The sequence below is a fragment of the Lissotriton vulgaris genome, chromosome 3_1 (genome assembly GCF_964263255.1).
Source record: "Lissotriton vulgaris chromosome 3_1, aLisVul1.2, whole genome shotgun sequence".
NCBI lineage: Eukaryota > Metazoa > Chordata > Amphibia > Caudata > Salamandridae > Lissotriton > Lissotriton vulgaris.
This window is the reverse complement of record NC_141689.1, coordinates 591,501,770-591,521,988: the sequence shown is the minus strand read 5'-3', so window position 1 is coordinate 591,521,988 and position 20,219 is coordinate 591,501,770. Positions and strand designations below refer to the sequence as shown.

Sequence of the window (20,219 nt, the reverse complement as noted above, 5' to 3'; positions counted from 1 at the left end):
TCTGGATTTTAAAAAAATAAATTGCCATCTAGAATTGGTGATTAAGATTCGAATTGCTACTTTTCTCCTGTGAGCAAAAAAAATCCACTGGACAGGGGAAGCTTGATAACGGGCGTCTGACTCCAGCGAAGTAGTTTGTGTGCTATTTGCACCACAATGCAGATTTGCAGCAGTGTTCCGTTGACTAGGGGAAAAAACCTATACAGCTATGCATGGTGGGCTGGTGTGGCGGACTTGAGAGACCCAGAGCCTGTCTGGCCCTGTGTCCACCATTGGGCAGGTGGTAGTCCGAACTGGTGGTCCCTATGGCTGGAAATTTTAGCTGAGGCCATTAGCACTGCTGCGCTTTTGCTCTGCAGAAGGAGGATGCAGTGCTGAGAATGGTCTGGTACTGACATTAAAGGCACTTTGGTACAGCACTTCTCCTCGCTCTGACATCTGCAAGGAGGGAGTGGGGGACAGAGTAATCCAGTGCCAAAGCCTTACCCAGACGCCGCAACCTTGCTCCACTGCATTTTGGACCACGCCGCCACCGCCAGGAGTCACGGGGGTGTTGAAGCAGCGCCGCCGCCCCGGGACTACGATTCCCGGCAGCCTCAGCGGCAGCGCGCTCGTTTGACACCGCTACTGTGCCAGGAGGCGCTATAAACCACACCAGAGACCCGCTTCGCGGGACGCGCGTGGGAGGGCGCCGGGCGAAGCCCGTGCCTGTTTAAGCCTGTTAAAGTCCGAGTGACACCGGACTGGGCCCCCCTCTTTATTTATTCTTTACTACTTCGGTCCACAGATATCTTGTATGTATGCTTTGCTTATTTAACTATATCGTACAACTAATATTTGTAAAATATATATTTATATTATTGTACATCATGTCTACGAGGGGTAGTAGAAGTAAAACGGCTGCGGGTGGAGCGCAGATCATAGGTCCTTTGGACAATTTTATTACAAGGGCAAATGAAGCTATAGATCAAGGTATTATCCTTCTGGAGCGCAGAGTCTCTCAAGATCTAGCTTTGGCTAAACGCTCGTCCTTGGGACCTTTTGCATTAGCTAGAACCCCAGTACAAGCTCAGGATGCAGGTTCTTTAGTAGATGTCCGGGCAGAAGTACATAGTATTCAATTTTTATTGAATATGTTTTGGAACTCCGTGGAGATCCACATATTATACAATTACAAAACACAGTATAAAATTTTGACCATATAAAACAACTCATACAGACAGTGATTATACAAAAGCAATTTACCATCCTGCTAATAAAGTTCTAAGAAACATTTAAAAAAATTAAAAATTTTGTTGCAAAAAATTCCATTTGGGGGGCTAAGAATAGCATCCAACAGAGCTGTTGCAGAAGAAATACCAAACTGAATACAAGCCGGTTTTATCCAAAGGCGCCGGTAGGTCAATAATGCAGGACAAACTAGCAGGGCATGTTTGGAGTCTTGAGTTGCTAGGTTACAGAAATTACATACGTTGGATATTCCGTACCATTTGGCCAACAACTTGTTCAGGGGGAGCAAGTCCTGCCTGAGAAGCAGCCAAAAACGGCGTAAGCCGTGCGGGATGTTCCATGACAGGTAGGGTTGTATCTGTCTGATCAAATAGGAATCAGCAACTTGTGTGACTCCCTTTTTTTGTGTTATTAATTTCCGGTCCCTCTCATAACTTAGCTTCCATGTAGCTTGCTTTAGTTGTAATTTCAATTGGGTCATGGAGAGTTCTAAGATGGATGCTTCCTCCAACTCTAAAAGAGTGATAGCTTTCCTATAGTTCTTTATTAGGATTGAGTAAGCATTTAGGGGGCCCATCAACCCTTTTGTAATTAGAGATCTGAGAGTAGATGGCTTTCCTTTTAATCAGACTAATAACCCAACGAATCACTCCTGCAAGTCCCTGAGCCCAGCTACTCCTAAGGCCAAGTTCAAGACGCAGGGTTGCAGAGCTACAACTATTATTAACCGAGGTTAAATTTCTCAGTAGGGAGCCCTCCGCTGTGTCTAAAAAGCCCCATTCTGCTAGGTCAATTAATTCTACCCCGTAAAGCAGAGTCGGGGGAACTTTTGCCCGAAAGGCCTCCAACAGATGAACAAAGTGTCTCTGGCCTGTTGATTTGTATAATGATCTTAGGCCTTTACCCTGTGACTTTGCTTTTCGGGAACTGCTTTCTATGTGTAATTTATTACTTAAGTTACTAGTGACTACCATACCTAGAAAGACGTACGATTTTACTCTTTCTAATTTCTGACCTCCCAATTCCCAACTAATATGGTCCAGTTTTAGTTTGTTTCGTCCCTCCAAGCACATTATCTTACTTTTAGAAATATTTATTTTCAAAAAGTGCTCTTCAGAGAAGGTGTATAGTGCATGCAGACGGTTATTAAGGCCCTTAGGGGAGAGGTCTAATATTAAAATGTCGTCTGCATACATTAAGCAGGGGATGTATCTTTCGCCTAGGCGTGGGGCAATTCCTACACATGTTGATAAAGTAAGGGGAAGGTCACAGACATAAAGGGAAAATAGGAGGGGCGCTAGCAGGCAGCCCTGTTTGAGGCCATTTGCAGATGGAATGAGCCGAGAGAGACCTCTTTCTCCTCCCAACAGGACCTTGCACCATGTATCATCATGCAGATCCTGGACCAAGCGTAAGAGGCTATGTGGCATTCCTAAGATGTGTAGCTTTCTCCACAATACCTGACGGTCGACCTTATCAAAGGCCGTGGAGAAATCTATGAAAGCCACATAGACTCTCCCCTTCCTCGCTCTTATGTACTTGTCAACTATTACCTGGAGGGCAGTTAGATTATCCAAGGTCCCGTGGTTTTTTCTAAAGCCTGTCTGTTCAAGTGGAAGGATATTTGCAGATTCAACCCAAGCATTTATCCTTTTGAGCAGGCATCTAGTAAAAACTTTGCCGATTGCATCCAGCAATGCAATCTGGCGATAATTCTGGGGGAGGAGACGATCACCCTTTTTGTACAATGGGACCAGGATACTTCCCTTCCAGGAAGGTAGGACCTTTCCGCTTAATATGCAGGAATTAAAGATAGGGCATAAAAGCTTGCTCCATTTGACCCTGTTCTGCTTTAACACATTAATTGGGACTTCATCGGGACCCATGGCTCCTGAGCGTCTCATTTCCCCAATGGCAAGTTCTATGTCTTTCTCTGAAAAAGACTCTATCGGTTGGCTAATGTCTAAAAACCGAACTTGGGGAGAAACTGGGAGGTTGCTGGCATAGAGGCTTGAGACAAAATCCCTCCATATATGTTCCTCGATAGGGATAGGCAGCGGAGTGGTTCTCGTTCCGCACCCTTCACCTATAAGGGACCAAAATTGTCTCAATTCTCCATTGGTTGCAGCTTCCCTTATTTTTACCCAGATGGTATCCTCTTTTTCTTTTCGAAGAGCGTATAAGAGTCGCCTCCTTCTCCTTTTTAGTGTTGTTATTTGTCGGGATTTATCCTCAGTTCTATTTAAGTATTGGGCCCTTGTAAGTTTATTCAGGTCTACATTGAGTAATTTCAGAGGACAATGGATTGTTTTGATGGATTTTTTCTTGTTCTGTTTTTGAGCCCCTGTTATTATTGAGTTCAAAAATAAGGAAAAAAGCTCATTTTCGCGACCATGCCAAGAGGGGAGCTCGGAGATTGCCGTATCTAGCATATCCTCCAGGTAACGGTGAGCCCTTGCATTCCAATAACACCTTCCCGAACTGTTACCAAAATTTATTTGGCTACTGTTCAAGGACCATTGATCACATTTAGGGGGATGTATATTCATTGAGATGGAAATAATTTTATGATCGCTGAAAATGGTATCGATTACAACGATGTCCTTTAATAACTCAAATGAATGAGACCCTATTATAACGTAATCAAGAATCGATTCCCCGTGATACGATCTATGGGTAAAGTTTGCCGGAGAGTCCGAGGGGAGACGCCCATTTGCGATTATCCCATCGATTTCCGCCAACTCATTTAGTAATAGTTTACCCCGTTTATTTGTTAATATATTCTCAGGGAATATTGCCCGAGGGATATGGAGCGTTTCTTCTCTTATTTTGTCAGAAAACAGATTTAAACTAAAATTGGAGATTTTACAATTCAAGTCCCCGGTTAGGATAATAACCATTCCAGGATCTTTCTCCTTGATGCTCTGTATATGGAGAGAGATTTTGTTTAAAATTGTATTAAAACCCGCTTCAGGAGGGATATAGGCATTTATCAAGGCCAGGCGGGTTCCAGCTGAGAAGATGCCTGACCCAAACAAGGTAACTACCTGAAAAAGTTTACTCGGGTCCAGGAAGTGGTTGTAATCCCAGTTTATACGGTTGGATAGTAGGCAGGCTATGCCCCCGCTGGCGTGGCCTTTTTTATTCGCAGTAGCACTGCCTTCTAAAGCAAAATAGTCCTTCCCTATTTGGATTTTTTCATTGCACCATGTCTCCTGGAGGCATATGATATTTGCCTCCAGGGATAGGAGAAAATGTAATTTCTCCGTATTGTTTTTTATGCCTGCTGAATTCCACGATATTATAGATAAGTCCGTGCTAAAGGAACTGATTAGGTAATGATTTTCCCGAGGATTTGTCAGCTAATACTTTGGGCAGCCAGTTCCAGTGATCCATTTCCTCTCTGAGGGTAGTATGAGTTAAAAAAGAGGGTTGAGCATATGATACCACTCGAGAATCACTGGACTTGCTTATTTTTAATTCTTTTATTTCACCCAAGTTATTTATATTGCCTGCTGCGGCTAGCAGCAGGGAAGAGGAGGGATTCCGTTGGTTTACCATTTTAACGGCAATATTCCGACTGGAGGGCAATAGTACAGGAATTACATCTATTCCCCTACTCTGGAGGTCTTCTGCCCGTTGGAGGATGAGGTTAGCTACCAGTTTAGAGTGGAACTTCACCCTCGTGCCCGTCCCCACTTCAGACTTTCGTTGCAGAACTATATCTAGGTCGGCTGATTGAATAAGTTTCAGATTGGCAGATTCTTGGAAGTATTTCAACAAGAGGGATCTGTTCAGGATGCAGTCAGGTTCAAAAAGGGGAAAGAAATCTACCCATACAGTATCTGTTATTTTCTATGTTTTCTTTGCCCGTGGAAACCTTTGCAGGAGCTTCCTTGGGAGCAATTACAAAAGGATTGAAAGAGAACATATTTTGTGCAGGGTCATTATGCTCTTGCTCTAATGGGGTTGGTTTAACTGCTTCTTGGTACGTAGAGCCTTTGGGAGGAGCACCCTGAGCTATTACACCCTGATAGGCAGGTGCGAAGGGATTAAGTAGCATGGGTGCTTGGGTGAGTGGCTTTAGAACCTGACCTGGGGAGGTCGATTTATGTGCCACTTTTATATCCCTAGTATTATTACTTTGTTGACCAAAGGTGAATATGTTAGTAATTGCTGACAAGGGTGATGTATGAGTAGGTAAGAAAGGTAATTTAACCTTGGTTGTTAAGGAGGTATTTTCTTTGGCTGACATATTGACAGGGTTTTTATTATTTCCCACTGCCATCTGTGCTTGAGGTGACGCTTCCAGTAGGGGAGAGCTTAAATGTTTCCTAAATAAAATTTTCCTCCGCCTATTTTTATCTATCCGTCTTAACAGTTTCCTCTTGTGCTTACCGTTCTTTTTTAATGGCACAATTTTCCCTCTATTATCAGTTTCCCCCTGAATAACTTCCTCCGCTGTTTCCCCGTCCCCCTTCTGTTTCTTAAATATTGGGAATAGGTTATTTCCAGTATTTAGCGGGGTTTCCCCCTGAGGTTTTATTACAAAATCGTGATTTACTGAGCCATTTAAGTTGGATAATGGTTGGGGAGCACCAGTTTTCTCTTGTACAATTTTTAAAGTAGTTGTAGCTACTGGGGGTTGCTCATTTATGCCAGTTTGATCTGGGACCGTAGGGGGGAAGGAGGGCCCCTTCCCGTCCACTTCCCTCTCTTTTTGGGACTTCAGCAGAACTTTTAGAATTTGGGTCACTGTATCCAGCACACAATCAGATCCCCCCACAAATTTTTCCAATAGAGGCCAATAAATGTTCTAAGATGTGGAGGGAGTCAGAAAACGGTTTACCGGACCCCTTACATTGGAAGGAATTTATTCCAGTCAAATTTAGATTTGGGCTAGAGGAAAAGTGAGAGTGTGAGGTTTTGGACGGGGTACTGCTGTAAAGTTGTAGGCCGGCATGGTTTAACATTAACGGGGTGTTCTGGGGTAACTCAACAATTGTGGGATCAGATTCTAAATACCGTTGGCAAAGGGCTTCGTCTAGAATCATTGGGGACAAACCGTTGTGAAAAGACGTTTTGATTGGAGAACTATTTGCAGGCTGGGTAGCTTCATCGACAGGAATTGCCATGAAGTTTATATTATCTTGCTCTATATCTTTTTTTGTTTTTATGATTACCTCTGGTGCTAGGTCAATATTATTTTTCAAAGTAGAAAACAAAGGGGGTGAGAACTCACTCTTGGGGGGGGATTGTGGCGTCCTAGCTGGACTTGAATCTGCCTTTGCTTTTTTAATTTCAGGGTTTTCTGGAGCATCATTTAGGGCAGAGTCTAAATGGATGACTCCAAGATCTTTTGGGTCCGTTACTTTATTGTCCAACCCTAAGGCTTTATTTTTACCCTTTTCCCAAAAGTTAAAAAGCTGGCAGGTACTTTTCATGTTGGATAATTGGCTATGTTTATTTCGGAGGGGATTTGATTTAGTTTTGGAGCTAGATCTTCCTACTATTATTTTACCAGATCTTAGTTTCTTTGTCATCTTGACCGGGGAATACTATCGTGAATGCGCTGTGAAAAAGCGTATTCAATATCGATAGGGGACTCTGGTATTATGCTGTAGGTAAATGTTTCTAAAGAAAAGAGCAAGAATACCTACCCGGTTGCAGACTGGCTATAAGAGCGGTCTCACAGGTAGTTTGGATTGAAGTATGACGTACCGGGGCTAAGGGAGTGGGCCTAGCCTGGCCTACTCGTGCCTCTGAGGGCCTCATAGGGCCCGCCCTTGTCCCGGGCTTCTCCCGGGCGCTACCCGCGCGCTCCCGCGCAGCGGAGTACAGATACTCTATTTATTGACTGACCTTAGGAGGGGGCGTGGCCTTGAGGGAGAGCGTCACCAGGTGGGATCGGTGAGGCAGCTGCTGGGACTCTTGGGAGTTGGAGTCCAGCAGTCTGCCCGCTCGCAGCCCTACTTGCCTCAAGCCCTTAGTCCACAGATGTCAGTTACAGCAGGGAGCTTCTCCGGTGAAGCGGGACCCGCGGAGCGGGTCCGGCGGAAAGTAGCGCTTACAAATGTGCTTCAGCAACAACACAAAGCGCCGTGTCAGTCCTCCAATGCTTGACACAGGTGCAGTTCAACTGGAAAAGGAGCAGAAAGGTATCCGCTGTTGGTGGAAATCCGGCGCCTTTTGCTGGAAAGAAGGGGGCGTGGCCTTGAGGGAGAGCGTCACCAGGTGGGATCGGTGAGGCAGCTGCTGGGACTCTTGGGAGTTGGAGTCCAGCAGTCTGCCCGCTCGCAGCCCTACTTGCCTCAAGCCCTTAGTCCACAGATGTCAGTTACAGCAGGGAGCTTCTCCGGTGAAGCGGGACCCGCGGAGCGGGTCCGGCGGAAAGTAGCGCTTACAAATGCGCTTCAGCAACAACACAAAGCGCCGTGTCAGTCCTCCAATGCTTGACACAGGTGCAGTTCAACTGGAAAAGGAGCAGAAAGGTATCCGCTGTTGGTGGAAATCCGGCGCCTTTTGCTGGAAAGAAGGGGGCGTGGCCTTGAGGGAGAGCGTCACCAGGTGGGATCGGTGAGGCAGCTGCTGGGACTCTTGGGAGTTGGTGTCCAGCAGTCTGCCCGCTCGCAGCCCTACTTGCCTCAAGCCCTTAGTCCACAGATGTCAGTTACAGCAGGGAGCTTCTCCGGTGAAGCGGGACCCGCGGAGCGGGTCCGGCAGAAAGTAGCGCTTACAAATGCGCTTCAGCAACAACACAAAGCGCCGTGTCAGTCCTCCAATGCTTGACACAGGTGCAGTTCAACTGGAAAAGGAGCAGAAAGGTATGCCAAATATAGTTGATGTGTCAGCGTCGCAACTTCTGTCGGATTCACAATTAAGTTTGGCTTTAGAAAGGTCCCCAGAATTAGTTATCAACCTTACGCCAGATGATGCAAGTAATGGGCAGTCAAGGGGAAGGAGGAGGGTGCTATACGGAAACAAAAGAAACAGACAAAGGTGCCAACGGTTAAGGAGACTTGTGTGTCAAAGAAAAAGTATGTGAAAGGATTAGATTATCCCCCAAAGAATGGCAATGGGAAATCACACCCAGATGTGACAAGCGAAGTCTTAGACATAGAAAGTGTAGAGGGTTTGGGTACCCGGGGGGGAATTTGTAACCACTGCGATGACGACAGTAAATTGTTAGCAAAAATTGGGGAGCTTTTCAACATCCATTTGTCTCCAATAGAGACTAGACTCTTACATATAGAAAAACAACTGGCCGAATTGAGCGCCCTCTCCAAAAACGTACCCAAAACACACCTAATCACGGGGCAATAACGGCTGGGGGGACAAAACTTAAAAACAACAAACTGGTAGACTCATTATCTAAGAAAACGACTGCACAAGTAGCAAATATAAATGCAAAGCCAAAGACCCCGGTAGCTCTAGTCAATAAAACAGTGGCTAAATCGGTAAACCCTGCTGTGCCTACCAGACCTAAAGATAGTTCACTTAAGGCCTCTCTAACACTCCCCAAAAGGGATCGGAAGAGGGGAGAAAAAGAGTGTAGACCCATAGTTAATTTGCCCCCAGAAGCAAGTACACTAGTAGTAGTTATGACTGGGGTTCCAGAGGTGGCGGACCATATAGATGAACCCAGTTGGTCACTAAAGAACAAAGTCCAATACTGGCTCAACACTAACCGACCCCTACCCCCTCATTGTTCAAGTAGGATCCTAATGGTGCGCAGAGTCCCCTGGGTGGGAGAAGAGCGTAAAACTACCCAGGGCGATTGTGTCATAATTAATTTTGAGGACCCACGTATGGTAGACTACATATGTTCTTGGAGAACGCAAGGGCGCAATGAACGTATTGAAACCAAACAACTCTCCTTCTTTTATCCCCCTAGGAGTCGTGTCGGGCCGGGTCATGATAGGAAGACATAATAATGTTCCAGGAGACATGGGCAACTACCGATCTCCATATAGAGGGCTTTTATTGCAATAGTGTAACTGCAACTAAACCTGATTTTGGTCGGCCTATGGGCAGGTTACTAATTGGTATTACCATAACTGCAGGTGGCAGTATTAAGACAATACCAACTAAAAGTCCTAACATTCAGATTATTGAATATAAAAGAAAGGTCCCTTTTTATGTGATTAATTTTTATAATAATGATTCCTATTCAATCCCAAACAAAAACTTTATGGAACTTTTTAAATTTTTGTCTGATGTCATTGAGTCACCAGATAAAAGTATGGGTAAAAGGATTATCCTAGCTGGGGATTTTAATGCTAAGATTCCAAATCCCGAATTAAATGAGGGAAACACTCAAATTGATCGAGCAGCAAAAAGGAGCTTAGAATTGGACTTTTTCATTCGTTAGCACATCTCAACTAATATCATGGAGGTAAGCCCTACCCCCACAACTAATTATGTCCCGACATTTAGAGGCAGAGACTATTCGACAGCTATTGATTATATTTTTATGTCACCCGAGCTTATTGATTGCCTCACAATGGCTAAGGTTTTAGAGACTGCCTTTGGGGATCACAATGCACTAGTGGCGAATATTAGACTGGGGTCTTCCCCAGCGTTTGCCCGTACACTTGGGGTTAGAGATATAACCCCCGTTACAAACAATGTAAGATTGAAATGGAGGGGGGTTGATAGTGGAAGCTTAGTCGAGCAGGGTATAAACAAGCACCAACATCTAATCAATTCATGCACATCATCAGATGGGAATAACTTAAGGGTAATCACAGACTTTACCAATCTGTGTACAGTTATAAAGTCACTTCTAACTGTCCCTAACCAAAGAACAGATATAGACCCCAGGTGGCTTGACAGTAATTGTTCAGCTGCCAATAGGGCTTTTGCGTAAGGCACTGAATGCAAAACCCAGATGCCAAATGGAGGTTAGGGAGGTGAGAAAGAAGTATAAATCCACAATAGGGGAACGTAAGGTAACTATTCTGTCAGAGCGTTGGGAGGAGCTATCGGATTCAGCAGCAGGGAAGAAAGGAACGATTTTTTGGTCTGCAGTAAAAAATATGCGTAACATGGGAACTCAAATGTCAGTAATAAGCTGCACCATCCTGAGTAACCAGTGAGATCATTTTTCCAAAGTGTATGCAACACCCCCAAATGTTAGTAGCAACTATATACCAGGCCATTTGTGCCCTCTAGAGATCAGTTTAGGTGAGGTGATCGCGGCTATCAAACAAAGCCTTGGCAATAAAGCCCCTGGGCCAGATGGCTTCCCAATAGATATCATTAAATGGAAACCTGAACTTTGGGCACCTATTTTAAAAAATGTTTTTAATAGTTTACCATTAGTGCCAATGCCAGATACATGGTCTGCAAGCATAATAGTGCCTATATACAAGAAAGGGGAGAGAACAGATCCAGTAAATTATAGACCTATTTCACTCCTAGATAACACTCTGAAAATCTTGGGGCGAGTGTTACAAAAATAGAATAAATAACTGGGTAGAGGACACGGGGTTTTAGACCCTTGTCAAATGGGCTTTAGAAGTGGGGTTGGGACGACAGAGCAGTGCCTGAACTTAAACTTAGTAATTGGCAAATATGCCATCGCTAGGTTGTCACCAATCTACTTAGCCTTTATGGATTTATCGTCCGCATTTGACCTAGTAAATGGGTCCAAATTGTGGTCTATTCTTTTAGATTATGGCATAGAAGAGCCTCTTGTACACTTTTTGGCCTACCTGCATACCGACACAAAAGCACAAGTAAGGATCGGGATGGCGGTGGAAATATCAGGGCACATAAAGGTAGAAAGAGGAGTTAGGCAGGGGTGCGTTTTAGCACCCCTGTTGTTCATTATTTATATTAATGGACTAAATAAATTTTTTAAACTGGCAACTACGGATGTCCCAAAAATAAGGGGGGGACTGCTACCGACTCTGCTTTATGCAGATGGCGCGGTGCTTATGGGCTTAACACCAACCGCTTTACGTAGTTTGCTTAAAAGTTTTGCACAATATATGGATAACCTAGATCCTAAAGTAAATTTAAAAAAATCTTTTATCATGTCTTGTGGCCCGGGGAAAAGACAGCTTAGTGGAATAGAGTCCATCTGATCCCACCGAAATAACACTAATACTTTTCCCTATTTAGGAATGGTTTTTGCTGCGAACTGCTCTTGGAGTGGACATTTGATCCACGCCACGAGCAAGTTCTCAAAATCCATTAATTCTATTCTTAGTCTCCCACGGCCTAAGAAAGTAGGTGCCACAAAAGCAATTTAATTTTTTTTTAAACTACAGTGCGCCCCAGTAGCAACATATGGGGCTGAGATATGGGGTCTGGGCAAAACATCTAGTATCCAGACCGAGGAAAATCGTTTCTGTAGGAAAATCCTTGGAGCCCCTATCTCTACCTCAGAGTACATCTGTCATTGTGAATTGAATTTGTATTATATATCGGATTTTATAGCATCAAGACCGGCCTTGTTTTGGTTGGCTATTTGGAGAAATAAATTGGCCTCCCTAACCCATGAAATCATAAGAGATTGTCTTAACTGCGAGAAAGGGATGACAATCCCTTGGCTCTCTGGAGTTCTTAATAAACTGAGCAGTGTGGGTAAAGGTCATCTCTTCTTTGACCCTAGCAAGATTGAGCCTAAAGACAAAAATGAAATAAAGTTTGCACTGTATGCACTTTATAGTAAAGATAGATTGGTGGGGGAGTTAACTAAATCAACTATCCAGGCTTACGTGAATAAAGATCTGTATATACAACCAATTCCATTGTATCCTACATTGCCAATGACAAATTGGGAAAGATCACTCTTGTTCCGTTTAAGGGCAGGCACTGTTAGATTCTTATTATGTTTTCCATTAGGTTATTCTTTAATAAGATCTGAAGATAAATTGTGCCCATGTGAAGGTATGAGTTTACAAAATGATTTACATTTTTTTTCTTGTAAATTTGATCTAAAATACATCAAATGGTTTCTAGTTCCATATTTTAAGAAGCACAGACCACTGTCTTTGGAACAGTCTTATTTGATGCTGCTAACTTTGAACAATGATGAACTGATATTCCGTACCAGCACTTTTTTGAGAGTTATTACCTATGTACGTAAAACAATGGAGTACCCTTAGTAAACTTCTGTATTATCGCCGCTAAACCATCTGTAATTTTGTAATGTGTGTTGTTTTAAATGTATTTGGAATCATGTCTATTTTATTGGGATTGTATATTTGTACTGCTTTTATGGATTTGATAAAATTTGAATAAAGATTTTGATTTGATTCGAATCCTCAACAATAAAAAAACCTATATATTTCTTGTAAGTTTACCTTGCGCATCAGCCCAAAGTTCATGCTAAAGTGCCCTTGGACCTCTGTTTGAACTGATCAGTTTTTCTTCCCAAACCCTTCGATGTCAGCTAAGAAGACATTACATTTGCTGGTCATGTGGATGTGCATCAAATTTTCTGAATTAAAAATGTATGTGCATCCGACCAACTACTTGCCTCCTTTGGCTGGCTGGACAGGGGGTATCTCCTGTCCAAGCAAGGCCATGCCTCTGAGTGAAGGTGCATTCCACTTGAAGCATGTGCACATCGGCAGCTCGCTGGAGGAGTCAGAGTCCCAAATATCTGCCGAAACATCTGTGAAAAATCCAGTGTCAGACAAGAAATTAGATACTTACTTGGAACTCAAGGTCTGTATCGTTAGCATCTCATAGATTCTGTGCTATCCTACCTCCTCCCTGGTCAGCGGCTCACACAGTATACTCTTTATTCTTCATACTTGTATTATATCTGTGCACTGGTGTCTCTGTGGAGTACAGACCCCAACACACCCACAATGGCGAAAATGTGGGTAATTTCAAATGAGGTGAGTGTGCTACTAGGTAAACTCTGTATTTGGGGCCTATGGGTATTATAACATTGTTTATCTCTATTTTAAAAGTACTGGGGTTTCCAAGCCTTGGGGCAGAAAATTATTCAAGCTTGTAAATCTGTGAAAAATACCAATTCTGGAGAACTAGAAGTTCAGGTAAGTAACTAATTTCTTTACATCAAAGTAAAACAGACGGTGGACCACCGTTCCTGCACTTCTACACCACTTTCAGCACCATCCCAGGCAACAACTGTCTTGTGATGCCGCTGTGCCCCAGATTCTTAACAGATCGATGAAGGGTGTGCGTAGGATTAAAGAAGTCCAAGGATTAACAATGACATTTTTCAAAGTTCTTTATTTGTCAGACTTATACGAAGACAGTTCAGCCAACACGTTTCGTTCTCGAAAGAGAACTTCGTCAGGGCTTCTTGGGGCCATGACCCTTCCGAAGGAGAAATATGAATTTAACCTAATATCAACTAGTTAAGCAAACAAAATACGATATCACATAGAACCTGAGGCGGACAGGACTCCCATGACCGTATAATATTCTTAATACAGCAACATTACTGTGGAGGTCCTGATTCCCCATTCAAAATTAAGACATCAAAGTCTATCCATCAGTGATGTAAACGTATGCAAACTCTGAGCTGTAAAGACGCAATAGTGCAATGAAGTAGATGCTCCAGGCAGTAACTCTGTAGTACGCAGGGAATTGTCCCACAGCCAAATAAGGCCTAAAAGATCAACAATCCAACGAATAAGATGCAGAGTACAAGAAACTAATTTCTTATAAAGCATGGTGCTGGCATTTTTAAATGAGATTTCCATTTGTAGCTTTGTTTGTTTCAGAACAGATCAAAAGAAAGAGTTCAGTTGGTCTTCCAAGCAGAACATTCACAATTGACCATTGCATGTTTTAATTAGCATGTTGAGTGATCAAGTAGAATTCCATGCCATAATGTTTGATAGTTGTTAGTAAATGAAACAAAGCTAGTTCTAAATACAGTAAGCAATGAACGAATGTCTGCTAATGGTATGAATTTTTGTACAACAGATGCTATGCTGCGGCAAATAAGATACCTATGCAGAAAGATTGGTTGGTGAGGAGGTCATGACACTGAAGGAACTAATTGATTGTCATTATATGCTATTGACAGTGCACAAGTAACCATGAATTATAGAATAGTGGGGACATTTGCCACTCCTATTTTGTATATAAATGTAATATTATGGAAATTAATCAACCAAAAAATTATGTATTTTGGCTGGGTGGCACTATGTTAACGATAAATGTATTCTTAAAAGATAATGTCATTGTTTTGGACTTTAAAGGAAGAGAAAAGGTTTTGAAGACGATGAGTACATCACCAAGAAACAAAAAATGGATGAGGTCAGTGCATCATTGTTGCTTTTATTCCTCTAGTTATCCATTATTCTTTATCACAACTGTTAATTTAAGATGACCGATTATACAGTAAGAATTTAGGTTAAATAAATGTCTGTGCCTGCAGTGACTGGATCAGTGTGACGTTTCATGCAAGTTATTTTCATTCTCTCACATTTGTAAGAGGGCTGATTTCATGATTCACTTAGCTGTAACAGCTTTTGCCTATTCTCTTAACTCCTCAGCTAAAAGTTGCTCATTTTACGTGTTTATCTGAGTGAGAAATAGCATTCCGGTTTCCATCATTTTCCTTTTTCCCCTCCCAATTCTTTAGAGAATATCATAACATTGGTGTTTGTTTTTAATGTAAATAACAACTGATAAGAAACCGTTTCATAAACCTCTTGTTCGTGAAGACTGTGTTTGAGTCCAAGGCCCTCATTACAGGCATTTTCCACCTTGATGTTTCAGTAGCTATTTGCTGCTGAAATGTCAGCCGAGGGCAGAATCAAAAATCTAGTTTTATTGCTTTAATGTAATTTATGATACGGTTTGTAAAGAAAGTTAGTGGCCAAATCGGGTATCATGGCATTGTAATTTGTAATGAGAGTTTAAGAGGAATGTTAGTCTCGTTCAGATTTTGAAGCTCTCTTCTTACCCTGATGATGGTCTGTAGAGATTTAGATCTTAAGTTATTATTTGTGTTCGAAAAACAAATGAATGTGAATTTATGCTGAAATTTAGCCAACATTTCCTAAATGCTGGAAGTATCAACCTAAAATCTACATCCTTCATATTCTTTGGATCTTGATCCCCGAAACTCTATTTTGAGAGATAATTATTTTCCATTAATATGCTGGTACTTATTGGTTACTTGGTCCTGGAGGTTGTTTCGAGTGTGCCTGCTCTGTTTTTTGTTTCAGACAGCAAATGGTTAATTGCACATAGATATTACAGATGCCTTAGAAAAGACCTGGACTTGTCTGGTATTTCTCTTTTCATAGTCTGCCACCTGCATGTATTTTATTGTCAGAAGTAGAGACAAATGCAGAATACTCCTATTTAGATGGTATCAGCATTGGCCTTACTAGGAGTATAGTTTTAGATTTTTAGAATGGTCTCTTACATGGGCCTCGTAGTATGTAGGTGCCAGGTAATTGAGGTAGAAAAGAGAAATTACTTGTGGGTCTTCAAGATATCCTGAAGGGTAACTAACTAACTGGGACACAAAAGTAATTATGGGGCGCTCCATGCTGTGATCAGTGGAAAAAAAGAAAATGAGCGGCTCTGGTCCCTCATGTATTACAATAAATAATGTGGCATGAGGCCGCAAAAAAACATTTTTTGTTTGCAGGGCCTGTTCCTGCATGGAACACCCACTGCTTTCTCTTTCCTTTGGGGTCTGCTGGGGAGCCCCAAGGCCTCCTGCTGGTTCTCTGCAGGCTTTGCTTGTTCTCTGAGGCTGTGCAGAAACCATCAGTATTACCTGTGTTCTCCCGCTGGGCGGAAGCAGCGTTTTCTATTGGCTGCCACTGGTGGGAGCAAAACACCCTTCGCTGCTCCACACAATATTCTGTCCTAGCGGATGGGGATACAGGGTCAGCGTTCCATCGAGCCCCGGGGGAGGGTTTCCTTGGGGCCTTAACTCACCACAGGTAAGGGGGGCCTCAGGCCTCTCTCCCCAAACATTAAATGTTCACCGAACACTAGCACACCCCTGGGAAAATCAAAGTAAAATACAGTAGCATTACATGTTTTTTGGGTCCTGTAGGACAACAAAGCAAGCAAAAATATATTTTTTCATTTTGGCCACGAGGTAGTCCCTCTAGGACCCCCTCATAACGTCTTGGGGATCAGGGTATTACTACCCAGCCCTCCTATACCCTTTTATAAAAAAAATTCAAGACAGAGGACCAAGTCCTTGATTCCTGTAATAGTCAACACAACATTTCTATTCATGTTGCAGCCAGCCAATCTGATTGCTCGCTCCAATTAGGGGGCTTGAATTTTTGAATTTCAGTCCAACAGTTAATATATCTTTAAATATTTTTAATAAGCCACTTTGTGTTTTTGGAATACAAGCACCAACAGCACAACAGTGGAAAGCACTAATATGGACAAAGTACAGTACAAGAAACACGGGTACCATATGCCCACCCCGCCCTCCAGTTGCAGACACAACCTCTTGGGTAGAGAACAGGCTATTCCAAGGCTCACAGCCACTTGCCCCATACCCTCCGATGGTTCTTAGGGAATCCTCGTGCCTCATACATGGGTTTTTCTTGGCCCGCAACCCAATCCACCCCATTCGCCATTTCGCCGAAGTTGGTGGTATGGGACTTTTCCAGGAGGCGGCAATGTCCCTTTTGGCCACAACCATGGCTGTATTGTAAAATAACTTTTCGTTCCTGGACCAGTCTAAACCATCTGTGATCCCGAGAAGGCAGTGACGTGGATCATAGGGAACCTCCCATCCCAAGACCTCGGACAATTCACCTTCGATCTCCCCCAGAACCGCGCCAATCGAGGGCATGCCCACACCATGTGATAGAAGTCGGCTGGGTCTTGACCGCATCTCGTGTATGCAGCAGAAGGGGAAAAACCTGCTCGGTGTAGGCGTTGCCGGGTCAGGTGAATGTAGTATAATTGGATCAAGCGGAGTTTAGCTGACGTGTTAACTAATTTGGGGGACATGAGGGCGTCACGCAGTCCTCCTCGTCCAGAGGGCCCACCCACTCCTCCTATTGGCCCCTGAGGCGGTCGAATGAGGTCGGGGTGTTGTTGACCAGCGACTTGTAGATGTGGGAAATGCCCCCCCCCTCCCCAAGTGGCCCAGCATTATCTGCGCCTCGGGGAGTTTGTATTCGGGGACCCTGGTATCCTCCTGTATATGTATGTGGAGGGCACGTCGTAGTTGTAAATATTTATAGAATTGTGACGAATGCAGGGAATATCTGGACTAGAGGTCCACACATCGCCAAGTTGAGAGATCCCAATAAGATCCCAAGGTCGGAATCCCTGCAGCCCACTGACCTCCCTGAGCCACGTACCGTGCCATAGAGGCATGAGTTGAGTGAGTTTGTGCATCCACTTGGTATGGCGCAAGGCCGCCCTCCAGGCTAGAAGCACGGAGCGCGAGACATCGGGCAGGGTGGATGGGATGGGTTCCGGTTCCCCATAAAGTAGAGACTGGATCTTGGGCAGGCCAAGCACATGAAGTTCCAGCCTGTACGCTGGGTCAGACCAACCCCCGTTGAACCAGTTGTGTACAGTCAAAAGACTGGTTGCTAGATAGTAGAGGTATATATGTGTCGTCCCCATGCCTCCGTCGAATGATGGGATTTGACAGGTCCTTAATGCCAACCGGGTCCTCCCTCCACCCCATATCTGTACATTTTACTTTAATTTCTCCAAAACTACTGAACAAATTTACACCAAATCGCAAAAACCTGACTTCATAGATCTAGCTTGCTCCCAAATTTCGTCGAAATGTGTTCAGTCATTTTGGCTTCAGTGAGGTCTAAAATTCTGGAAATTGCATGGAGAAGTGTTATGAGTACCCCCTTTTTCTCTTGCGCCGTTTTTTGGATCACCGCAAAACTTTTCATGAAGGAGCGGAAGTTGCTGAACTTTTTTGGGGAAAGTTTTGTGAAGATTCGACTAATTGCGCCAAAACTATTAGCAAAACAAAAACTATCTTCCTACAGAAAGTCTGACCTAACTAAAACTACACAGTGGCAACTGCCACTGTGTTATGTATATTTACATACATACATACATAAATACCACTTGTTTCCATTGATTGAAACTAGTGAATTTAATCTATGCTAAATCACATTGCATGCATCTGAACTGTTTGTGGAATTTAAATAACAATTCAAGGTAAAAAGCCATCATAATCTACTGTTAAGATTTGCACAAGATTATGGGAATAGCTTCAATCCAGTCTTTGATAAATTTGATACATATGTCATATCAAATTTGCTTTAGTTAACTTCTTTCAATTTTTATTTCAGGAAGAATGGAGTGATGATGATCTGGTTGAGTCTCTCTGATTTTGTTTGTTTGACGGCGTTTGGGGACAGTTCACTGCTAAAAAGCTTTTACAAATAGAATCCAAGGACATGAGGCTCCATACATTCATCTGCTGCTTGTTTTCTAAATAATCAAGGAGGAAAAGTTCCGTTTTTTTTGTGTTAAATCAATTATTATTATATCATTATTTTTGTCATAATAATCATAAAAAATATTGTATTTATTGTAGAAAACCTACAGTTGAAAGAATGATAAATGTGAGTTAATGTTTTCTAAAACTGCATTTTGTAATAAATCACTATTTTACAAAATATAATATGTGCTAGTTTTATTTTCCACATCTGTAGAAAACTACTAACACTTTAACTTCTCAGTTTCACCTTATCACTATGAGACATGTAGGTTACTTCTGTGATCGAAAAAAGGGTGAGATCTATCCAAATTAATTATTCACTGATAATTGAGTCTTAACTAGTTAACACAGAAGTCATGTGGAAAGATAATCTTATGATGCAAACATCGAAAATTGCACTCAGAATTTAAAAAAATATTATTTCCTAAGGCACAACAACCGATTGCACTATACCTTGAGTGCTGGGAAGGTTTCTTTCAATTATGCAAACTACATAAGACCAACACTCATGTTCGTTCTCAAAAGAGCAGTGGGAATACTGCTACTTGACTTGTTTGACCCTCTTGAGTTGTATGTGGGTGATTACTTGTAGTGAGGCAGATGTCTGGTCTGACATCACCCAAATTTTCCACATAGAACAAGAGCGCTGGAATGGCCACTGAAGAAGCCGCAAAATAGAGCGGTCTCTGACCTGAAGACATCTTCCAGGGGCATGGAGCTGTAGCTGTGCCCGACGAGGGACCTTGTATCTGCCAATGACTTAAACAGCTCATTTGGAGGAAGATTTAGGCTTGGAACTGATACAACATCTTGCCCCCTCCCAGAAGCTCATCTGACCTCCTCCCCCCCCCCCTCCCCCCCCCCCCACCTCCCGGCGCTTGATATGTCACCCAACCCCTCCACCTGAAATGAAGACTGCAGAGAGAAGACTTGGGAGTAGGGTGGCTTTCGGAGGCTGCAAAAAACATGTTGATTTAAATCAGAGGGGAGCTCCAGCGACTGGGAGACTGGGCTAGTGGAGAGCCTCCAAAGCCCTCACCCTGTATGAGCCAGGATCTCCAACCCGGTATGAGCCAGGATCTCCATATTAGCAGTCCTCTGGAGCGGTCAGCCAATGAAAGGTGTGGAGAGGGGCTCCTTTTCCTTTCTGTGGGCCTAGGCGTACAGGTGCTCCTGACTGGGCCACTCTGTGAGTAAGGCTCAAGAATTTCAAGAGACCCATCAGCTCTCAACATTTAGGGACGTGCTCTGCTAGACTGAGAGGAACCCTCGGAACAATTAACATTACCACTGTATAATTGTGAAGAGTGGAATACTGATAAGACTTGAGTAAACTGATACAGCTCAAAATTGTAAACAGTGTTGGGTTCTGGGTATCATCTGTCACTGGTGGCTCAAAGGAGGTGGTGAATTATAAAATGGAGTCCCCACAATAAAGAACTTATCAGTAGTATGACTTGGCCTGCACAACAATATACGACTAGACACATGGGTGCTTAGACTGGAGCCTTTCATTGTTTATTAAGTAACTTCAAAGTTAACTAGAGGAGCTTTAGGACTTTGATTTGGT

The 20,219-nt window shown here is 43.1% G+C and overlaps 1 protein-coding gene across 8 annotated transcripts in view; it reads left to right on the top strand.

The window, feature by feature from the left end:
* CCNH (cyclin H) overlaps nucleotides 1-18,832 on the top strand; it is a 249,184-nt gene extending 230,352 nt beyond the window's left edge. For 4 of the 8 annotated variants that reach the window (XM_086960869.1, XM_086960871.1, XM_086960868.1 and 1 more), the window contains exons 9-10: nucleotides 14,430-14,487; nucleotides 18,498-18,832. In XM_086960869.1, the coding sequence (XP_086816995.1) occupies nucleotides 14,430-14,487; nucleotides 18,498-18,536 (97 nt within the window). In that variant the 3' untranslated portion in view covers nucleotides 18,537-18,832. The remainder of the gene's footprint in view (nucleotides 1-14,429; nucleotides 14,488-18,497) is intronic. The other 4 variants (XM_086960866.1, XM_086960864.1, XM_086960865.1 and 1 more) reach the window with 1 other exon arrangement.
* Nucleotides 18,833-20,219: the final 1,387 nt, after the last annotated feature.